The 22,397-nt window shown below is 36.9% G+C and overlaps 4 protein-coding genes across 7 annotated transcripts; all 4 read left to right on the top strand.

Moving 5' to 3' along the window:
* The first annotated feature begins 560 nt into the window (after positions 1-560).
* rdh5 (retinol dehydrogenase 5 (11-cis/9-cis)) lies at positions 561-4,611 on the top strand. The gene is made up of 6 exons (XM_084118139.1): positions 561-615; positions 2,033-2,097; positions 2,211-2,536; positions 2,609-2,867; positions 3,684-3,847; positions 3,927-4,611. Exons 2-6 carry the CDS (start codon positions 2,081-2,083, stop codon positions 4,145-4,147), a joined length of 987 nt encoding a protein of 328 aa, XP_083974265.1. The 5' UTR covers positions 561-615; positions 2,033-2,080; the 3' UTR covers positions 4,148-4,611.
* Positions 4,612-5,229: 618 nt separating this feature from the next.
* gls2b (glutaminase 2b (liver, mitochondrial)) lies at positions 5,230-12,532 on the top strand. 4 transcript variants are annotated; one of them, XM_084118191.1, is made up of 18 exons: positions 5,230-5,589; positions 5,715-5,814; positions 6,375-6,496; positions 6,614-6,743; positions 6,816-6,895; positions 6,970-7,133; positions 9,141-9,199; positions 9,586-9,618; positions 10,149-10,207; positions 10,292-10,358; positions 10,451-10,510; positions 10,602-10,778; positions 11,100-11,231; positions 11,335-11,427; positions 11,558-11,619; positions 11,717-11,793; positions 11,889-11,952; positions 12,032-12,532. In XM_084118191.1, exons 1-18 carry the CDS (start codon positions 5,396-5,398, stop codon positions 12,126-12,128), a joined length of 1,770 nt encoding a protein of 589 aa, XP_083974317.1. In that variant the 5' UTR covers positions 5,230-5,395; the 3' UTR covers positions 12,129-12,532. The 4 variants fall into 4 exon arrangements, with proteins under 4 accessions (XP_083974317.1, XP_083974318.1, XP_083974319.1 ...); XM_084118192.1 differs by having other exon boundaries at positions 10,451-10,501; XM_084118193.1 differs by having other exon boundaries at positions 5,252-5,589; positions 6,413-6,496.
* Positions 12,533-13,656: 1,124 nt separating this feature from the next.
* LOC311085161 (uncharacterized protein) lies at positions 13,657-15,443 on the top strand (the record flags this gene model as incomplete). Its single annotated transcript, XM_084117598.1, has 5 exons — positions 13,657-13,778; positions 14,096-14,428; positions 14,643-14,942; positions 15,055-15,171; positions 15,391-15,443. The coding sequence occupies exons 1-5, from the start codon at positions 13,730-13,732 to the stop codon at positions 15,441-15,443; spliced, it is 852 nt and encodes a 283-aa protein (XP_083973724.1). The 5' UTR covers positions 13,657-13,729.
* A 5,808-nt stretch (positions 15,444-21,251) lies between these two features.
* LOC311085162 (glutaminase liver isoform, mitochondrial-like) lies at positions 21,252-22,354 on the top strand (the record flags this gene model as incomplete). Its single annotated transcript, XM_084117599.1, has 6 exons — positions 21,252-21,293; positions 21,388-21,480; positions 21,612-21,673; positions 21,771-21,847; positions 21,945-22,008; positions 22,088-22,354. The coding sequence occupies 6 exons, from the start codon at positions 21,252-21,254 to the stop codon at positions 22,182-22,184; spliced, it is 435 nt and encodes a 144-aa protein (XP_083973725.1). The 3' UTR covers positions 22,185-22,354.
* Positions 22,355-22,397: the final 43 nt, after the last annotated feature.

The raw sequence follows: 22,397 nt of genomic DNA on the forward strand, positions 1-22,397 counted from the left end.
GTTGAACACAAAGGAAGATAGTTTGAAAAATGTCAGTAACCGGAAAGTTGATGGGCCCCATTGACTTCCATAGTATTTCCCTCCCATGTTAGGCAATGGGGACCAGCAACTGTTTGGTTACTAACATTTTTCAAAATATCTTCCTTTGTGTTCAACAAAAGAAAGAAACTCATACAGGTTTGATGACAGAGTTTTCATTTTTTGGGTGAACTATCCCTGTAACTGATATGAGGTCATAAAAACATCTCTAATCATTTTACCAAAAATAGAAATAGTTTAAATCTGTTGCAGACAAAAATGTCACAATGTCACATCATTGGACGCTCCTGTCAATGCTTGAAATTTCCTGTCAAACACCCAAAAACTAATTTGATCAATCTAAATATAGTTAGAATTGGCATGATTCTCCTTAAAAGTTCCTCCCAGCTATTTAGGGATCACATTTACACAAGCACACAAAAATGGCCAAACAGCAATACACTGAGATTGGAGATTAGAAATTGTGGCCCTGTCTTAGAGGATTAGCTTTAGGGATAAATCTCATTCGCAGACCCACTTCAGATCACTCACCATACGTGTTCAGGACCTGCAGCTCCAGAGCCAAGAAGGGAAAAGGTAAGTCTGATAATTGATTACTTTAACTGATAGCAGAGTTACATATTTGTTTCTTCAGTTGATGTTTTTAACAATCAGATGTGTATTAGCATTTATTTAAATGTGCACTGTAAAATATTTTGCAACTTAACATTTTAGATAACTTGCATATCTAACTTAACTAAAGTTAACTAAACTTAATATTTTAAGTCAAGCACAAACACATACTTTTTTTAAGTTGAAACAACACATTTCTTATTCTATATTGAATATAAGTTGTGATGAATAATCACAATCATTTTTCACAGAGTAAATTAAATATTCGTTAAGAGAAAAAGCAAAGTAATTGGCTTCAGATTCACTTAAAATTACAGACTAAACATTTTTACTAAAGAACACTTAATTTTGAATTATTAATCAGGCTAATTAGAGTAATTATATAATGTCATGATTTATGAAAAACAGTTACTTCTATATGGGACTTCAGTTTCACATTTATTTGAACTATGGTATGATTGGTTTAGAAGTTTTAGTATTTTAGTAGTTCTAGTATATTTATCAATTTCATGTCATTATCATCTGATCAAATAATTGTAAAATATCAGAATGCACATTTATAATCGCCATTAACTGCCTTTGATAAAAGCCCTGTTTGTTTGATAATTAATAGCGTACATGTGTATAGAAGCTTAAGTCTTTTCTTTGGTTGGTTTTGTCCTCTTGGTTGTGTCATGGCACACAGATGAATCCTCAACCTTTCTCTTTGCTAATTAGTCCTTGAAGCTAATAGGTTTTGCATTGCGAGAAGCTTAAAGTGCTTCTGTGTTGCTGGATTTTCCTTTTTTTTTAATACACAACCAATCTCAGCATTCTCTAAACCTCTACGTTGATTCCAAAGTCTCCCTTTGTTTCATAAGAGCCTTAGCTCAAGATTTCTCATGTGCTCTGAAAAACATGTTGTGTCACGAGTCAATAATGTTCAATAAGCCTCCAAAAAACATGTTACGTCATTTTAGCACACAAGTCTTACTATTTATGAGTTGTTTTGTTGGATGAATTAAAATAACAGTTTTTTGTAGTAGTTAATCAGCTCAAACTGATTTGTACAAACATTTTACCAGATTTACATTGATTGATTGATTGATGGTTCTTCAACTCCAAATCAACTGAAGTTGATAGAAGAGGATGTGGGTGTGATGACGATTTCTACAAATTATCCATATTTGATAATAATAAAATATTCTGAACATTGTAGAAACATAGAATATTTGAGAAGTTCCTATAAATTCACAATAGCTTTTTAAACTGTATGTTCTCTGTTGGATTATGGTGCCATTTGTGGTGATTAAAGGAATTGCACCCTGACGCTTCCTGCACTAATTACACCTGCACTATTGTGTTTTTTTGTCTTTTACATCACTGGCATTCTCCCAAAAAGCAATTGTTTACAAAACATCTTCACAGAATCACTCAGGAGGCAAAAACGATGTTTGAGTTCTTGAGGTAAGAACGTGTCTGATTACACTACTATCAAAACACGAGCAAATAAACCAACAGAACTAGAAAGAATATGATGACATTTTTTATGCATTTTGTTTATACTTATGTGTTTGCAGTACCGATTGTTCGTGGACGTGCTGCTTGAGTGCGTTTGTGGTGCTGTGGGTTCTGGTGTGGTTCTACCGGGATAACCTTGAGATTTCCAAGGTCTCAGAGAAGCACGTCTTTGTGACCGGTTGTGACTCTGGTTTCGGACACCTACTGTGTAAACGCCTGGACAAACGTGGTTTCCGCGTCCTAGCCGGGTGTCTCACGGAAAAGGGCGCGGATGATCTGAAGAGGGCGACGGGACCTTTCCTGAAGACCTGCATCTTGGATGTGACCAGCACGGCCAGCATTCAGAACGCTGTGGAATGGACCAAAAAAGAAGTTGGAGATAAAGGTGTGTTTCAGGTGAGACTATAAAATAAAGGTTTTAGAAAAAAGTTTGACATCTTTGTTCTTAACTTTCCAGGACTTTGGGGTTTGGTGAACAACGCCGGACGTGCTCTTCCAATGGGACCATCTGAGTGGATGAAAATTGAAGACTTTGAAAGCACGCTCAAAGTCAACATGACTGGCGTGATCGAGATGACCATGAATTTCTTCCCTCTTGTGAAAAAGGCCCGTGGAAGAGTGGTGAACGTGGCGTCAGTGTTGGGTAGAGTGGCAGCTAATGGCGGCGGTTATTGCATCTCGAAGTTTGCGGTGGAGAGCTTCTCTGACTGTCTCAGGTATCACACTTTAAAAGCAATGTTTCATCCACCTATTTTAGTGCAAATTTTGAGATATCACAAAAAAATTCCAGATGGAAAAGCCAAGATGTGCATTCTAAGCTCAATTGAGGTGGGAAATTATTTAGCTGATAAGGAGACATGCACATAAACTACAATGGAAACATAATAAATCCCTGACAGTAGGCCACTTTATTACACAGCATCTCAAATGTTGGCTTGGTCATTCTGAAATGCCTGAGCCTATAGGCCTCATTATACTTCTGCGTCGGACATACGCCGGAGCCTATACGCCGTAGGCAACGTGTTGGTTTTAATTTATACTTCTGTGTCGTTGTCCGCGTTGACGCGCACCTGGGGAGCATGTGAAACCCCGAGGGAGGGGTTCTGGCAGACCAATCACAGCGCTTGTGTCCGCGTAGAATTGACGCATTGTTACATTTTTGGAGAGGTGCACGTCAGGGTACGCCGAAGGGTACGCGCGCTACACACAACCTACGACGTAGCTACGGCGGCAGTTCGACGCAGAAGTATAAAACAGGCTTATGTCTGTCATCAAAATGGTTGGGTACAATGGGTTTTTCCTTAAAGATATTTTGCGCTAGTTTCCCATGAAGTGATGGTTTTGTTCTCTTGAACACATGAAATGGTACTTTAATCACAAAAGTTTAATGCGTTATTCCATTTTTGTGCATAAGCTAAATTTGCACCTTTGGATGGAACCATAGCTGGTGAAAGCCAACAAATTGTTTATGTGTTGGTTTCAACCTTTGACGTCACCACTACCTTCAGGAAACTTTTTTCATGCCATTTCAGGAGGGACATCCAGAATTTTGGGGTCAAAGTGTGCATCATCGAACCTGGTTTCTTCAAGACGCAGGTGACCAGCTTGGGGCCCATCGAAAGAGAACTTCATCGCCTCTGGGACCAACTGACCCCTGAAGTGAAAGAGAGTTATGGAGACAAATACTTGGATAAATGTATGTTATTTATGCCAACGATTACCATTTTCTCCATTTCTTCAAACATAGTCCATTTAGACACTCTTTGTCTCTCCAGACATCAATATCCAGAGGCTGATTATGAACACCATATGCGACACTGACCTCAGTAAAGTGACCAACTGCATGGAACATGCCCTGCTGGCCGCCCACCCAAGGACACGCTACAGTGCAGGCTGGGATGCCAAGCTCCTGTGGATCCCCTTGTCTTATATGCCCGCTTGCTTTGTAGATATTGCGCTGAAGCTGGTGATGCCAAAGCCAGCAAAAAGTGTCTAGATTTGGCATGTGGTTAAAGGTAATCTATTTTGGGGGTCTAATTTTGTATATTTATGAACAATTATACAAAGTATATACACTGCCGGTCAAAAGTTTGGAATAATTAAGTTTTTTTTTTTTTCTCCAATCAAAAGGGTAATAAATATTAATTATTCCAAACTTTTGACCTGTAGTGGTATTTCCACACCAAGCCAATTATCTTATCTCTCAGTGGCATATTCTTAAGTGACATTTGCCTGAACTTGCCTTGCCTGAAAATGCATCACCAATTTGTGCCTGTTGGTCATCTACCGTAGATGTGTTGCTAGAGTGCCTCTGACTTTGACTTTTGGCATTATATTTGGATGAAACTGTCAGAGATAAGCCTACTGGTTTGCTTAAGTTGCCAGATTGTGGATATTTTAATGGAATAGGCCTAGTTCACATAACTGTATAAACATAATTTAATAAATGTTATAATAATATTTTCTGTGTATTGTCATCTGTCCACCACTTCCCAGAAAGGACAGCTTAAATCAGCATGGTTTGCTGGTTCTAGTTAGGCTATAGGTGTTTTTCTTCAGTTGGTCAGAAGAAATGATCTCCTATAGGCTACACAGGTGAGTGGAGACAATTTAAAGCCATGAACATTTACTATTCATTAAACAGTTCACCACATGCCGAATAAATCATTAAACTGTTATCCCTGAGGCGATTCTTGTTGGGCTAAAATTCTCAAACGTCGAGCGCGAGAACATCCAGAAGATCGTTTGAATCGCTTTGTTCACGTCAATGTTCTTCTACGTTCCGATTATAAAAAAAAACTTTAAATAAGCTACATTTACTTCATATACATTTATATTATTTAATGCCCTGCTATCTTTTCTACTGGGGTAACAGTTGTCAGAAGACGAGTTAAAGTCACGGAGCTTCTTTTTCCCCCCACCTCAGTAGATCGTAAGCGATTATTGTAGAATAGCCTACATTAATCTACGCTGATAAACATCTCAAAAAATGCTGTCTCAGTATCATGACATGAGATCACTTCGCCCCTCGATGATTTAAAAGTGAATGTTATCCGTGACGGTGAACTTTTGGGAGACGTCAGTGTTGATAAAGTGCTTCAGGCGCTCACCGGATTCCACGCGCACCTGTTGACGCGACTCAAAACAAACCAGCCGCACGCGACTCTGGAGACCGTTATTTGCGACCAGGACTAGTTTGATTTCCCCTATTTAGGCTACGCTTCAATTTTTAGATTTCTTTCTTATGCGATACAGGAAAATGATCTCTTTCAGGACCCTACGACTGCCTAATGTTGGAGTTATTGGCTTACTGGCGAAAGACGTGGCAAAAAGCAGCTCAGCGTGTCAGAATGTGGCGAGGAGGTCGTTTAATTTAACTTTTCACGCAGCCCGCGAATTTACAGCACCTGCATCCGTGGATAAACCTAAATCGAAAACGTGAGTCACTTTTATAATGAATAAAAATGACTATTGTTATCAAATGTTTGATTAAAAAATAGAAAAGTAAGCTACAATTGTTTGGTGTAAGTGTGTGGAGGCCTAATCTTATTTCATTAAAGCAGAAATATGACCAATAAAAGTATATTCTCTGGACTGGAGGACATGCTTTTCTACACTATAACTGAAGGAGCGGAGAAAATTCCTGTATCTAATTTCATTGCTGTAAGTTCTTTAATTTACATACAGACACTGAATCATATACAATACATATAGACTTTTTTGCACTAGCAGTTGTTAAAGTCTGCAAACTGAACATCACTGTATATGGGCAACAGCTGGGAGTTGCCCCACACATTGACTCAGTAGCATGTTATGTGCTCAATTACCACCAACACCCTTACAGTGCATGTTCCCTCTGAAATATGATTCGGTCATGGGAGGGCTGAGATAAAACTCACACACGAAGACACGATTATCTAGACTTTGTGGTACTGCTGTGATGGGTTGTGTAATAATTTATACACAAGGTCAGTAAACACCCTCAGTACCTTCTGTTTAAATGACATTTGATGAACTTTGTATTAGATAAGTCTTAAATATCTAACTAAACTTAAGTTAACTAAACTTAATGTTTTAAGTCAAGCACAAGCACTTTTATAAGTTGAAACCTGTTTGATTTGTTTGATTATTGTATAATTAGAGTCATCTTTATAAACATTACTGTCTAATTAAAGTTTGCATGACAAATTCAAGGATAGAACAGTATTTTCCCCATCTAACAGGCAGTGAAAAATACCGGCCTTCTGACCTCTGACCCCAGATTGCGCGACTGCATGGAAAAGATTCGTGAAGCTATCCGGGAATCAGCTGGTGAGGTCATGATGGACCGTGAGCTGTTTCGAAAGTAAGTACATTTTCTTTACGGCAAAGTCAGACAAAAAATATCTGCGAATTTCCTGCATAAAGAGGAATATTTATCCAGACGAAGTTCTAGTTTCTAACATTTCCAACATTGTGACAGGTGTGCGGGTGGAAACATCGTTCTGCTGAGTCTCGCTTTTAGACGGAAGTTTATCATTCCCGAATTTGAGGCATTTGTTGGCATCATCAATCATATTTACCACACATCAAAACTGCAACATGATGGACATGTAAGAACTGTATTTTTAAATAATTTTTCCTCATTTATTTGTATAGTTGGACTCACTTAGAATCTTTTTCAGGTTACAAAATACATTCCCCATCTCACCAAGTTTAGTCCTGATCTTTGGGGCGTCTCTCTCTGCACAGTGGATGGTCAAAGGTAAATAGGAAAAGCTCCATCAACTTTTCTGTAATATGAAGTTATGATTTTCAAATCAACTCTTTGAATTTCAGGCACTCAATGGGAGACACAAAGGTGCCGTTCTGCTTGCAGTCGTGCGTGAAGCCGCTGGAATACGCCATTGCTGTACACGAGCACGGCACGGAGAGAGTGCACCACTACGTGGGGAAGGAGCCCAGCGGATTCAAATTCAACAAACTCTCTCTGGACGAAGACGGTGGGTGAGGAAATGTCATAGATTATCATATAAACAACCTACAGATGTTCTTGATGTTGTGCAAAATGCTATAGATATACACATATAGGCTACAGAAAATAGAGGAGTGTTCGGTGTAATGCATTACAATTACTGTAATTTACTGTAAAATAAGGGATTACTCTAGCCTGGGAAAACCCAGACAACTTCTGGTAAATTTAGATTTGCTCTGCAAGTAGTCTGGCAAAGAGCTCATTCAAGCCCATTTCCATGCCGTCGAAATCGCGGCACCAATCAGAAACGTTGAGGCGGGCTTTACACGATGCCGATCGCTCTGATTGGTTTTAGGAGTTTTAGGTCTATCCAATTGCGCCCAGAGGCATTTGAGCGATGTCCACTCCGTTGGTGAAGCGCACCAACTTTTAAATGCATTATTAGATTCAAATTGTAAACGCATGAGGACAGTCTCCATGAAAGACCCACTGGCAGATGAACGTGCTACTACATTTCTCTCCGAAACGGTAGGAAATTAAATTCGATTAAATAGAGGATTTTAACTGTGACAAGATGATTGACAGGGCGGTTTACGTGACAGGATGCACGCGACAGATCCGTCCGATAAAGATGACGAAGTAGTATGTCCCAAAGCTTGCCTACTTTTTTGTACATTTTCTTCACAAAAAGAGTACATACTTTTATGGCGTAGTGTAACTTAGGCAAATTGGGACACAGCATATGGCTTTACACGATGCTGATCGCTCTGATTGGTTTTAGGAGTTTTAGGTCTATCCAATTGGGCCCAGAGGCATTTGAGCGACGTCCGTTGGTGACACCCCTTTGGAAATGAGTTATTAAAGGAGCTTTGCCAGACCATAACTCAGTTACTACTGAGAATGGTCTGGTTTTAACCAGGCTAGGATTACTCTTAATTTGTTTTGTAATTTGATCACAGTTACTTCTGATGTAATTGCATTAAATACAAACAATTCTATATAAAACAATAGTGGATTTAACATAAAAAATTAACGTCTAATGTTAAAATGTATGTATTAATGTGACCTTCTCCCTTTAAATATTTTGGTCAGTTCAAGAATAATTTATGCAATTTTATATTATTTATTTGAAATAATTAAAAGAGCAGTTTCATGTCTATTCTTGTATTGGTCAACAAGTCGAGGTTGATTACTAAAGTAATTAGTAAAAAGCAAGCAATACTTTTAGTAATCTAAGTAAAGTAATCTAATTACACTTTCAAAGATGTAATTAGTAGCTAGTAATTCATTATTTTGTAACACTTTACAATAAGGTTTCAGTAGTTAACATGAACTAAACAATACTTCTACGGCATTTATTAATATTAATGTTAATTTCAATGTTTACTAATACAATGTTTAAAATCAAAAGTTGTATTTGTTAAAATTAGTTGTTGCACTATGAACTAACCTCAACAAACAATGAACGACTATTTTTATTAACTAACATTAACAAAGATGAATAAATACTGTAACAAATGTATTTCTCATTGTTAGTTCACGTTGGATAATACATTTACTAATGTTAACAAATGAAACCATATTGTAAAGTGCTACCATTACGTTTTTAGAGTAATTTTCCCAACACTGTCCATAAGAAAGAACTTACGAATGAGATTTCTTTAATATCTTGTTTCTGCTAGACAGCAATGAGAGTAAATGGAGAGCAGAATAACTTATAAGGCAAAACATTCTTATTGAATCATTTTGTTTCTATGCTTCTAGAGAAATCAAATAAATAAATTTGGTAACACTTTATTTTACAGTGTCTTTGTTCCACATGTTACATGTAGTTACTATAGTAATTACTATAAATTGTGCTTAATATATGCAACTAATCTAAAACACACCCTAATAGTAAGTACATGTACTTAATTAATTTTACTCAGTATGTTAATGAATAATTACACTTTAACACGGAAACCTTAAAATTAAAGTGCAACCATAAATTCATATTAAATTAATCTGTGAGCTGATGCTGGTGTTCTGTTCTTAGATAAACCTCACAATCCCATGGTCAACGCTGGAGCAATTGTCATCAGTTCACTTATCAAGGTAAACATCAACCTGCACTTTACTGTGGAGTTTAGTGTCAAGTTTGTGTTTGCACTATTTACTTGTCTGATAGTCAACTCTGTTTGCAACAAAACAAACACTGATATACACTGACATGCGTGCCAGGCCATAATTCATTTGAGCTAACAGACCTTTGACCCAGAATTCCAGATCTGTGTGGACAGACGCGCTGCATCTGCTACATGTGTTGTTTTGTGGTGCCTGAAGCAGGACTATTACTGGTCTGGACTGAATCCAGGCTATTAAAAGTGCCCTTTAGACCAAATGTATGTGATCTGTGCTTCTTAGGTTCTCTATTACAAGCTAGAAATGTGCAAAAGCCTCATGCTGGTAAAATTCACTGTTCCTCTTCCCTTTCTCTCCAGCCAGGTGTCAACAAAGCGGAGAAGTTTGACTATGTAAGTTGTTGGATGCTTGCATTTCAAATTTCTTTTAAAAAATATGAAAATACATACGCTGACAGGCAGGTAGGAGATCCTATCATTGCATTCGGGCCGAATGCAATGATTGGACGAAAAATGTTTTGGTCCTCAATCTTTCAAAGAAGATGTACGACATGTTTTAATATTTAGACACTTATATTATTGATTGCTATCAGGATGTGAAGAGCGTTTCAAGCTGTATAACAAAATGTGTTTATAAAACAAATTGCCTACCCTACCTTAAATGGAACAATGTTTATTTGGCTATTAATCTCCAAAGCACCAAAAGTAGTGCATACAACTTTTCAGTTATATTATAAAGTTATACAGTAGCTTTTTTTAAATGAAAAGCATGAAATAAGTTATTTACCGAAGTCGTTATTCCTCGAAAATATTGCTTTTTGAATATAGATAATGCCTTTATCCCAAAAATGGAGCAGATGTGATTCCAGACTCTTTATTTGGCTGTTTGCTAATAGTGTCATTTTGTTGCATTTCCTTCACAGGTGATGGAGTTTGTGAAGAAAATGACAGGCAGGGAGTATGTGGGCTTCAGCAACGCAACGTATGTCTTTCGCTTTGGCATTTTACACTTGTTTCGCACGCAATTTCATTGCTATTGACTTGCGTTTGATTTTCGCTTGGACAGATTCCAGTCAGAGAAGGAAACAGGAGACAGAAACTACGCAATAGGATACTACCTAAAAGAAAAAAAGGTTTGTACTTCAGCGAACACTGTTTTATATAAGCAAACTAGCAGGATGTTGTTGACTGTTCACAAATACAAATGTGATGTCCTTCTTTACAGTGTTTTCCGGATGGGGCGGATATGATTGATGCGCTGGACTTTTATTTCCAGGTTGGTCAGGTGATTCTTCAATTGTTTTAATCAGTTAAATTATTCTAATGTTAAATCATCACTGACAGTCCAGACTGAATTTCCTCTCTGTCCCTCACAGTTGTGCTCCATAGAGGTCACGTGTGAGTCCGGCAGTGTGATGGCCGCCACACTGGCTAACGGCGGCATCTGTCCAATCACAGGAGAGAGAGTTTTGAGCACAGAAGCCGTGCGAAACACACTCAGCCTCATGTACTCCTGCGGGATGTACGACTACTCGGGACAGTTCGCTTTCCACGTGAGTAAATTTATACCTAGTCAGAATTTTTTTGTCGTAGTAACACTTGCTGTATATCTTTACATCTCAGTACATGCAAAATCCCTTTCACGGAAAGTCTGTTCACTCTGCGGCCATATTTGCAACACTTCCGGGCAGCTATTTCGGGCGTCCAAAACCAAGTCCTATGCATTTGAATGGGGGAATCCTGAAATCTCAAAAACGGCTCTTTTATTTATAAGACAGGACTTATTCTGCCATATTGCTAGTTGCACTTTCTCCCATTCATAAGTAATATGAGTGCACCATCTTTGTATATCTAAAGTTTTTGATACGTGTCAGGTTGGATTACCTGCTAAGTCTGGTGTGTCGGGCGCAGTTCTTCTGGTGGTGCCGAACGTGATGGGCATCATGTGCTGGTCACCCCCAGTGGACAAAATCGGAAACAGCGTCCGTGGAATCCACTTCTGTCAGGTGTTTTCTGTCATCGTCCTGTTGGTTTATCATCCTCTTTTTAATTACAGACCATAGATTTAGTATAAATAACTAATAACTAACTTTGTAACCCTGTATTTAGGAACTGGTGTCTTTGTTCAACTTCCACAACTACGACAATCTGAGGCACTTTTTGAAGAAGCAAGACCCTCGCAGACAGTCTGGTGACGACAGGGTAAACCTTACACTTGACAGCTTTCACCAACCACATGAACTAAACTACAACATTAAACACCACAAGATTTACAACATTTTTTAGTCAGCTTATTAGTTCCAATAATGAACGCATCAAATCTGTGTTGTAGAACAAGTCGGTGGTGAATCTGATGTTTGCAGCCCACAGTGGAGATGTCTCAGCTCTGAGAAGGTCATTTTATTCAGTTAACAATGTCTTCGCTTTGCCTCTAGGAGTGCTAGTGATATGTAGATTACTTACAGTACTAGTCTCTCTTTTCCTCCATCAGGTTTTCCCTGTCATCCATGAATATGGAGTTAAAGGACTATGACTCTCGCACACCTCTCCACGTCGCTGCTGCAGAAGGTAGAATCATTTTCTGTGAACATTAAAGCACTTTAGTGCCAAATACAGTTTATTTAATTATAAAATCAATGTGGCTTGTGTCTGTTCTGTTTTAGGTCATGTGGATGTTGTGATATTTCTGACACAGGCCTGTAAAGTCAACCCTTTTGTGAAAGACCGGTACAGATCCCTGTTTCTTTATACTTTTACCTTCAGCTCCATCCATTTGGTCATAATTAACCTCGTATCTCTAATTCAGGTGGGGAAATATTCCTCGGGATGACGCCATGCAGTTCGGCCACAATGATGTGGTGAAGATCCTGCAGGAATATGAGCAGAGCTGCAGTCCAGGCTGAAGAAGAGCGAAGTCATCAATCCAAATCTTCAGCTCTGCAGGGTGTGAATGTTACAAACTTAAGGACTATAGCCTAAAATAGATCATGTCATCAGAAATTGCACAAAACAAGGGCACATTATGGAAATTGTCTATTTACAGAGATAAAAAAAAAACTTACTCTGTTTTTATATTTGTAAATATGTTTTTTTTTGTACATAATTTGTGTTGTATACATGTTTAATGTATGTTTAATGTGGTAATGTACTAATGCACAATGTACAGTGTTTGTGAATAAACAAAAGCAACCATACAGATTATCATATTTACACATCTTTACATTTTGTTGCGTCTTTCTTTAGTTTTTTTTTTTTTTAAATGTGTCATGGTTTTTGCAACTTTTTTCAAATAAATTAACCAACAAGTATGTTCCCTGAAATGTTAAATGTATACATTTCATAAGAAATGAATCCACTCGCTATAAAACTCGCAACGCGACAACTTGCAAATTTTGTAAAATACAAGTTAGGTTACAACTCTAACCCTGCAATTATCCAGAACATTCTAGTAGCGACCGAACAAAAACATGTCAAAAACCACTTGAACACCTTAGTAATTGCATAGCAACACCCTGGCTTTAGGGCGGCAACACCACATATAGTAATCTGCCGGATTTAGTGCACCAAGATTGATCTCATTCAATCTAGACATATTACGTGTGCCTGAAACTTGCACTACAGCAGATTCACATGCTTCTGCCTCAGAGATTAGACGGAAGTTGTGGCTTCCAGAGACGTGTCAAAACAAAAAGCATATAAACTTACCTACATTTTTACTATATTCAAATACTATCTTATCAACACCCTGGTAAATAAACTGGTAAAAAGCCATTGCACTGACTTACTGCCATCTACTGGTGTAACGATATGACCTGCAGAAAGTGACACTAAACAAATCACTGAACAAATCTTTTTTTACACACAAACAGATTTGTGTCAGTAAAATTAGAAGAAGAAGAAAAAAACAGTCAGTATACAGTAAAGAAATCAGTGGATCATATTTAAGTACTATAGACAGAGCTTAGAGGTCACTAACATTTTTTGCATGAAGTGGAAAGTGGTCTTGTGGGCGGAAGATATGAGCTGCAACCACAATGAATGCTGGAGATGTTCTTCTGCCTTTGCACATATTACAAACCTCTCACAAATCTTCTTCTGCCCACAATGCTAATGATGTTGTTGTGTTAGCAACACAAATACATCTGATGCCATTTTTATAATTTTTGGTGTGTCAAATAGCCTATAGCATTTATTTCACAACCTATTAATAATTATGATCAAAATATATATTAATCTCTCAGACTACGAGAAAAAGATGTTTAAAAAAGAGCATCAGTAACCTGATGACATGGACATGTAAACATGTTGTACTATGTGTTTAAACTATATTTAAACAAGCAAGAAGATGCTAAAAAACCAATGTGTTTTGGACTTCAGAAAAGAACTGGAGACCATTTTGTTCACCTCTGATACTTCCTCATCACAGTTTGAGCGGCCATTGGCTGAATCTTCAGCACATGCTCTGTTTGTGAACTGAAACCACAGTAACAGTCACTTTTCTAAGATGCTCGCACACATGAGCTGTTTAATCTTGCTCTTCACTTGTGTGGAAGGTAAGATGTGTATATGTGAGATTTATTAATCTTTTTAGAAGTTGTCAAATGTTTCAATATTAACTTTAATTATTTGTAATATATTCATTATATTATTGCATACTGGTTAACATTAAATCACTGAATAAAACGTATGAGATCGTTATAGAGAAGTTAATGGGCCAACAATGAACAGTGGAAACAGACATTGAAAGAAACCATATCCTGTCATATCAATGTGCTAAACTGTTAAATTGTAAATATGCTCAATATTAAATTTTAATGGTTAACTTCCAGATCTGTGGGTTCAGCCAAAGATATAATTAAATGTGTTTCAGGAGTGTTTGGCGCTGGTACAGATGAAGTGAAGTCAGTTTCAGTGACTGAGGGAGATTCTGTCACTCTAAACACTGATGTTACTGAAGTACTGATAGATGATCAGATACTGTGGATGTTTGGACCTCAAGAGACTCGTATTGCTGAAATCCACAGACAGAACATCTATATGTATGACAGTAATGTAACAGTCAGAGACAGACTCCAGATGGACAGTCAAACTGGATCTCTGACCATCAGAAACATCAGAACTGAACAATCTGGACTTTATAAACTATCTATCATCAGCAACATCAGAGGATCTTCATACAAGAGATTCATTGTTACTGTCTATGGTGAGTAAATTGAAGTGTTTCATATTATTAATGTACATCTGTACACAGACTTACCATCTGATCACATTAAACCGTACTGAAGACATTTAAAACAAAACGTGTCGACTGCCTAATAGTTTGCATTAGTATCTAGTATTCATTAGTTTAATTACAGATCATTTACATTAATGGTTATTGACATTTATGGTTAACTAATATTATTTTTGTTTTCCAGCTCCTCTTGCCAATCCTGTCATCACCAGTAACTCTTCAATCTGTTCATCATCTGAACGTTCATCAGTGTCCAGATGTTCACTGGTGTGTTCAGTGTTGAATGTGAGTGATGTGACTCTCTCCTGGTACAAAGGAATCAGTGTATTGTCCAGCATCAGTGTGTCTGATCTCAGCATCAGTCTCTCTCTACCTCTGGAGGTGGAATATCAGGATAAAAACACTTACAGCTGTGTGATCAACAATCCCATCAGAAACCAGACCACACATCTGGACTTCAGTCGACTCTGTCACACATGTGCAGGTATGACAGCGACAACATTTTCAAAACATTTTCTTTATAAATGTGCAGTTCATATTGTGTCTATATGAAGTCTGACTGAAAGGATTGACCATTTTCTCTTTCTTTATTACAGAACCGACTTCATCTCATTTGATATTCATTATAACAGTAGTTTGTGCGCTTCTGCTGTTCATTTCTGCGTGTGTGTTTTACTGTTGCTGCAGGAAATGCAACCGAGAAAAACCAGAGGGCAAGTATCACTATATTACTAACTTACAAGACAAAAAACCCTAATTTTATGCAAATTAGTTTTACAACTTAGAGCCTAAATTGAATGTTGAAAAATTTTAATAGTTCTAAAATTATGCTTATTATAGAATAGAAAATATATCAGTCTGAAATGTCATCTGATGAAATATCATATATTAATGTTAAAAACACTGAAAATCTCCATGTGTGTGTGTTTTAGATCAGAAAAGCATGTCAGAATACACAGAGATCATCTACCGTCTTCAGATCTGACACCAGTCACTGATAATCTCTCAGATCATTAATATTCATAACAGTAATGTGAAATTCAAATACAGACTCCAGATGGACAATCAAACTGGATCTCTGGTCATCAGAAACATCAGATCTGAACACACCGGACTTTATAAACTACAGATCATCAGCAACAGAGGAACTTCATACAAGAGATTCAATGTTACTGTCTATGTTGATTAAAATATGCTTTAAAGATTTTTTTTAACATATTTACTAAATTAAAAGATATTAAATGAATTGGAAAATACAAAACAAGTAATGTTATTTTTATATAATTTAGTGTGCTTATAATTTTTTATTTCCATTATCATTTATATCATGTTTGATTGCCTTTTGATTATTGCATTATGTTTCAACTAGTGTTGTCAGAGCTGCTTCTGTGGGACTTTTATGTTGTAGTTTCTCTGTGTCTAGTTTCTGTGTTCTTTCCTGTGTCCTGTTTCCTGTGGCCAGGTTGTAGTTTTGTAGTTTTCATTAGTCTGTTACAGGTGTGTCATTTTCCCTTGTTAAGCTTGTTTACCTCTGTTTAAATAGGCCTTGTTTTCTCTGGTTCTCTGTTGGTTGTTGTTTGATGTCATACAGGTATCTCCAGTTCCCCGTGTTTTCTTTGTTTTTCTCAGTGTTATTTTGTTCCTGACTTATGTTATGATTGTTTATTAAAATCTCCCTGCATTTGGATCCCTCATCTCTGCCTACCGTTTTTGATTCCTCCGTCCCGAGACAAGTGTCTGCTTCATATCAGATGTTTATATATCACCCTTAGTTTAATTATTTTCTTGTGTTGTGGAGGTGTAAAAGTATTTCTAGATGACTGAAAAAGGGCGAAGAAACTTGTGTAACCACAAACAAACTTCACACACTTGACTTTCTTCCAAGCAAGGCCCATATCTATCTTTAAAGCTGCAGTCCGTAACTTTTTGGGGTTAAAAATGATCCAAAATAATTTTTTGAGCAAGTACACAACCAGCCAGTGTTCAAAACTATCTGCTGGCCTTAGCTCGATTCAAAACGATGAACTTGTAATAATGTTTTTAGTTTCAGTGGTACTGGTGGATTTCCGCGGGAAATTCAAGCATGTTACGTCACATCTCTACACATAAAGAAGGAGTCTCGGCTAGTTGGCTATATTGCGTGTGAGGATGTTGGTGGTGGAGATTTATAGCCTTTTCTCACAGCACTTATATAATTAAACTTATCAATTTGATGGCGGATCCAGAAAGGTTCAAACGTCAATCACCAAATGCAAAAGACTTCGTTTGGAGTGGCTACAGAAAAAAAGAGACTGCAACCGGGCCCATGCGAAAACAAAGATGAATATTGGAACGGAAGGGCATTAAATATAGTCACGCAATGCTGATGTTGTTAACATTAACAATTTGAGAACAAAGTGTAATTTGCATGGTTTGACGTGATATGTTAAGTGATTGTTAAATTTAATCAGCCTTAAATTTCCCTTATTTGGTCAGAACAAAAGTACTTACTTTTTCAGACGACATTTTCCAGAGCAAATTGTTATGTTGGTCATACTTCCAAAAAGTAGAATCTGTGATTGCGAATGACAGTATCCACACGGCGCGGTGACTGACTGACGCACATTCTCCTCAAAACATTGGATTCATCCATGATGTGCCGTGCCGAGGCACAACCCACGTAAAGTTCTGTGAATAACTGCAAAAACTGTGTTTCGAGCGCTTCGAAACAGTAAATCATTTTCCAAAGCAATTGGTTCAATTGATTCAAAGTTTCAAAAGCTTAGTTTATCTATCTATCTCTGCCTAAACAATCATAATGCGAGTCAACACAGTATATCGTTTTCTTTATTTTCAATATTTTATCAAATGTTATCTAAAAGTCACTATAGTAGCCTAAGAAATTAAAAAATGTGATAGAAGTGGGAAAATGTGTTTGAGCTCATTGGAAGGATGGGCCTGTAAACATAATTAGCAATCAAAAAAAGAAAAGGAAAAAGAACAGCCTATTCTCCATATGTTGCTATCATGACAACAGACCGATGACCCAAAAACTTTGGCATAATAAAAAAGAAAAAGAAAAAAACATTTGTCATGATTAAATCATATGCTCCTCTTGAACTTTCAATCACTACGGAAGAGTAATATTTAAATAATAACAATTATTAACAGACTAGGATTGTTTTGTTTTTTTACCCTTTTCTTTTTTATTGGTCGCTTTCTATCACATGATCATAAGCAGATATTTTTTTTCCATAGACATAATAAATACATATACGCCCCATTGGCCGCTGGATCGTACGTCAACGGCGCCGCCATATTTCTCCGGGTAACTTGCCGTTACTCTCATAAGTGGACTAAAGAAAAGCCGCCTGACTATTTTGAGGTTTTACAAACCGTCGTACGATCTAAACCAGATCTCTGGGAATTACCTTTCACAGGTAAGACTGAACAGTTGTTTTTGGTCATATTTGTTCATTATAACAATATGCTGAGTATGGCAAGCCAGTTTAACATTTGAAGAGTTTGGTTCCAAAACGCGATAAATCCATTTTGATTAATTTGAGTATAAATGTGTTTTCTTTACCAAGAAAGTGGCAAGATGAAAACCACTATTTTCTGTTTCAAACTTTCACATAGCATCTGTAGGTTATAATAACATTAAAAATTCAAATCCAGATTTTGATTTTCAAAGATTTATTATAAAAACGGGTAATCTTTCCCCCAAAATGCAATAAATTCATGACACTTTTTTTCTCCAAAATGCAATTAATCCATTGAATCAATATGAAAGTTATTTTTCATATTGAAACTGTTGAAAATACACAACAAAGTAAGTTGATCCACATATGACAGCCTCTGAACTCGGTCAATATCTTATAATACAGGCACTAAAAATACATTCAATCAGCCATGGCTAGGAAATACCTCCTGAACTTTTTTGACGGCGATCAGCTGTAAAATGTCCTGCTCGGATTTCGTTGACTTTGAGTAAAACAATTGAAAGTTTTTTAAAAGATCCCCTGGGGTCAACGTGTCAGCGTGACAGAAGTTTGATGCTGTCGTGAGAGAACAAGCAACAGTCGGCATTTCTCTTCCTCCCGCGTGCCTCATCTTCTTAATCTCCTCACGTAAATGATTAGATTTCGATGGCTTACGTTTCTTCCCTACCGCAGAAACCACCACAGGTTCATCAATGCCGTCAAATTTATTAATTTTTTTGTTTGTTTGTTGATCAAAAAGTACAAAGTAGATCAGGAAAACTAGGATGCCGGGTGTATTCAAAGCGCCGCCGTTACTGTTTACAGTGCGTGGAATGGTGCGCTGTGATTGGTTGAGAGCGGATCTATCGCATTCTGCAGAGAAAGGAGACTGGCGTTTGTCGCGGTTTGGAAAGAAAGGGAGAAAACATGACACAATAACACGGCGGATATCGCATTTTACGTAAAATTTAAAATGGACTTTTCAATACCGACCCTATACAATACAGATTTTTGCAGGAACTCAATTTTTTTAAAAATGGCGTTTATCGCGTTTTGGAACCAAACTCTTCATTTGATCATTTAAACCGACTAGCAGAGCCGGACAGTAACGGAGTACATTTACTTGAGTACAGTACTTAAGTACAATTTTGAGGGATCTGTACTTTACTCAAGTATCATTTTTGGGGAGTACTCATGACTTTACTCAAGTACACTTGAGAGGCAAATATTGTACTCTTTACTCCACTACATTTCTATCCATAAATGTGAGTACCTGTTACTTCTTCTAAAAAAAAAAAAAGGAAAAAAGAAACATCTCGGAAACCCTCTCAAATGTGATTGGATTGTGCAGGCGCCACTGATTGGGACAGCCTATCATCAATCACCTTCAGCTTTCCGCCTAAGTAAACTCCATGGTCAGATTTAGATAAGAGACGAAACCATGGACGAAACAATGGATGAAGACGCAGCAGGTCCATCCCGGGAGTGACATTTTTTTTCCCAGGATGGTAGGGGAAGACTCAAGAATATTCATTAGGGAAGTCATCCCTGATTGGTCTTAACCCCAGTGACGGGTAGGTTTAGGGGCGGGGTTAGGGAGGTCATAAGACCCCCAGTGACAGGTAGGTTTAGGGGTAGGTCATCAGACCAATCAGGGATGACTTCCCTAATGAATATTCATGAGTCTTCCCCTACCATCCTGGGAAAAAAAATGTTGCATCCCGGGAATGTGCCAACCCGTGGCCCCACCTTGCCAGACTATTTCAATTTTCTTCAAGTGTTTGCTGTGTTTACCAATGTAAGCACTGTGGCAGTACGCAGTAGTAATGCAATATTTAGAAAATGTACTCTTGATACTCAAGTACTTTTAAAAACAAGTACTTTAGTACTTTACTTAAGTAGACATCTGACTGTAGTACTTTTACTTGTACTTGAGTAAAATTTAGCAAGGGGTATCTGTACTTTTACTCAAGTAATGAAGCTGTGTACTCTGTCCGCCTCTGCCGACTAGTCTCTATTTTCATGCTACTAGTACTTATTTTTTAGATACTAGTATCTATTCCATTAAGTACTAGTACTTATTCATTAGCTACTAGTGCTTATTCTTTAGGTACTAGTGCCTATTCTTTAGATACTAGTGCTTATTCTTTAGGTACTAGTACTTATTCATTAGATACTAGTACCTATTAAATAGATGCTAGTACTTATTCCAATAGTAACTAGTAACTATTCTTTTGTTACTAGTAACAATTTTTTATTTTTTTGCCATTGACTTCTATGGGGATCTATCATTCAGATATCAACTATTCAGTTCTGACTAGTATGTATTCCAATTGTGACTAGTACATATATATTAGATACTAGTAGTTATTTATTAGGTACTAGTAACTATTACTAGATACTAGTATGTATTCAATAAACACTAGTACGAAGTCATTAGATACTAGTACCTATTAAATAGATACTAGTACTTATTCATTAGATACTAGTACTTATTCATTAGATACTAGTACTTATTCAATAGATACTAGTACTTATTCTTTAGATACTAGTACTTATTCATTAGATACTAGTACCTATTAATTAGATACTAGTACTTATAAATTAGCTACTAGTACTTATTCAATAGATACTAGTACCTATTTATTAGATACTAGTATTTATTCCGAATGTTACTAGTAAGATTTTTTATTTTACTAGTCACAACTGCTTTTTTACTCGTCTTATGTTATGACTAGTCAGAACGGCCACTGGATAGTTCAATTAAAAATCTTACTAGTAAAATAAAAAATCGTACTAGTAACATTTGGAATAAATACTAGTATCTAATAAATAGGTACTAGTATCTATTGAATAAGTACTAGTAGCTAATTTATAAGTACTAGTATCTAATTAATAGGTACTAGTATCTAATGAATAAGTACTAGTATCTAATAATAAGTACTAGTAACTAATGAATAAGTACTAGTATCTAATGAATAAGTACTAGTATCTAAAGAATAGGCTCTAGTACCTAAAGAATAAGCACTAGTAGCTAATGAATAAGTACTAGTACTTAATGGAATAGATACTAGTATCTAAAAAATAAGTACTAGTAGCATGAAAATAGATACTAGTCGGTTTAAATGATCAAATGTTAAAACGGCTTGCCATATGCTGAGAGCTAGTTTGCCACCAAAGTCAAACTATTAATAGCTAGCGATAACGGTATTTAGTTATGAAAATTAGACTTTATAAGAAAATATGAAGTTCACATGATTCTTATGAATACTGAGCTTATATTATAGTTTATATTATGAACTAATATAAATGTAAAGTGAGTCTTCAGTGCAATGTGGACAAAATCAGAAACAGCGTCTGTGGAATCCTGTCAGGTGTTTTCTGTCATCGTCTTGTTGGTTTATCACCCTCTTTATAATTCCAGACCATAAATTTAGAATAAATAACTAGTAACCCTTCTGTATTTAGGAACTGGTGTCTTTGTTCAACTTCCACAACTACGACAATCTGAGGCACTTTTTGAAGAAGCAAGACCCTCGCAGACAGTCTGGTGACGACAGGGTAAACCTTACACTTGACAGCTTTCACACCAACAACATGAACTAAACTACAACATTAAACACCAAAAAATTTACAAACATTTTTTAGTCAGCTTATTAGTTCCAGTAATGAACGCATCAAATCTGTTGCAGAACAAGTCGGTGGTGAATCTGATGTTTGCAGCCCACAGTGGAGATGTCTCAGCTCTGAGAAGGTAATTTTATTCAGTTCACAATGTCTTCGCTTTGCCTCAAGGAGTGCTAGTGATATGTAGATTACTTACAGTACCAGTCTCTCTTTTCCTCCATCAGGTTTTCCCTGTCATCCATGAATATGGAGTTAAAGGACTATGACTCTCGCACACCTCTCCACGTCGCTGCTGCAGAAGGTAGAATCATTTTCTGTGAACATTAAAGCATCTTTTAGTGCCAAATACAGTTTATTTGATTATAAAATCAATGTGGCTTGTGTCTGTTCTGTTTTAGGTCATGTGGAGGTTGTGATATTTCTGACGCAGGCCTGCAAAGTCAACCCTTTTGTGAAAGACCGGTACAGATCCCCGTTTCTTTATACGTTTACCTTCAGCTCCATCCATTTGGTCATAATTAACCTCATATCTCTAATTCAGGTGGGGAAATATTCCTCGGGATGACGCCATGCAGTTCGGCCACAATGATGTGGTGAAGATCCTGCAGGAATATGAGCAGAGCTGCAGTCCAGGCTGAAGAAGGCCGAAGTCATCAATCCAAATCTTCAGCTCTGCAGGGTGTGAATGTTACAAACTTAAGGACTATAGCCTAAAATAGATCATGTCATCAGAAATTGCACATTGTCTATTTACAGAGATAAAAAACTCACTCTGTTTTATATTTGTAAATATGTTTTTTTGTACAGAATTTGTGTTGTATACATGTTTAATGTATGTTTAATGTGGTAAT

The sequence above is a fragment of the Abramis brama genome (genome assembly GCF_963993115.1).
Source record: "Abramis brama genome assembly, chromosome: 6".
NCBI lineage: Eukaryota > Metazoa > Chordata > Actinopteri > Cypriniformes > Leuciscidae > Abramis > Abramis brama.

Excerpts from the sequence above, each read along its gene's own strand:
- rdh5 (XM_084118139.1), top strand. Across the intron at positions 2,537-2,608 it reads AAAAGAAGTTGGAGATAAAG|GACTTTGGGGTTTGGTGAAC; the intron begins GTGTGTTTCAGG and ends TTAACTTTCCAG. Across the intron at positions 2,868-3,683 it reads AGCTTCTCTGACTGTCTCAG|GAGGGACATCCAGAATTTTG; the intron begins GTATCACACTTT and ends ATGCCATTTCAG.
- gls2b (XM_084118191.1), top strand. The coding sequence starts at position 5,396 with ATGCGATACAGGAAAATGATCTCTTTCAGGACCCTACGACTGCCTAAT. Across the intron at positions 10,779-11,099 it reads CGGGACAGTTCGCTTTCCAC|GTTGGATTACCTGCTAAGTC; the intron begins GTGAGTAAATTT and ends GATACGTGTCAG. Across the intron at positions 11,953-12,031 it reads AACCCTTTTGTGAAAGACCG|GTGGGGAAATATTCCTCGGG; the intron begins GTACAGATCCCT and ends TCTCTAATTCAG.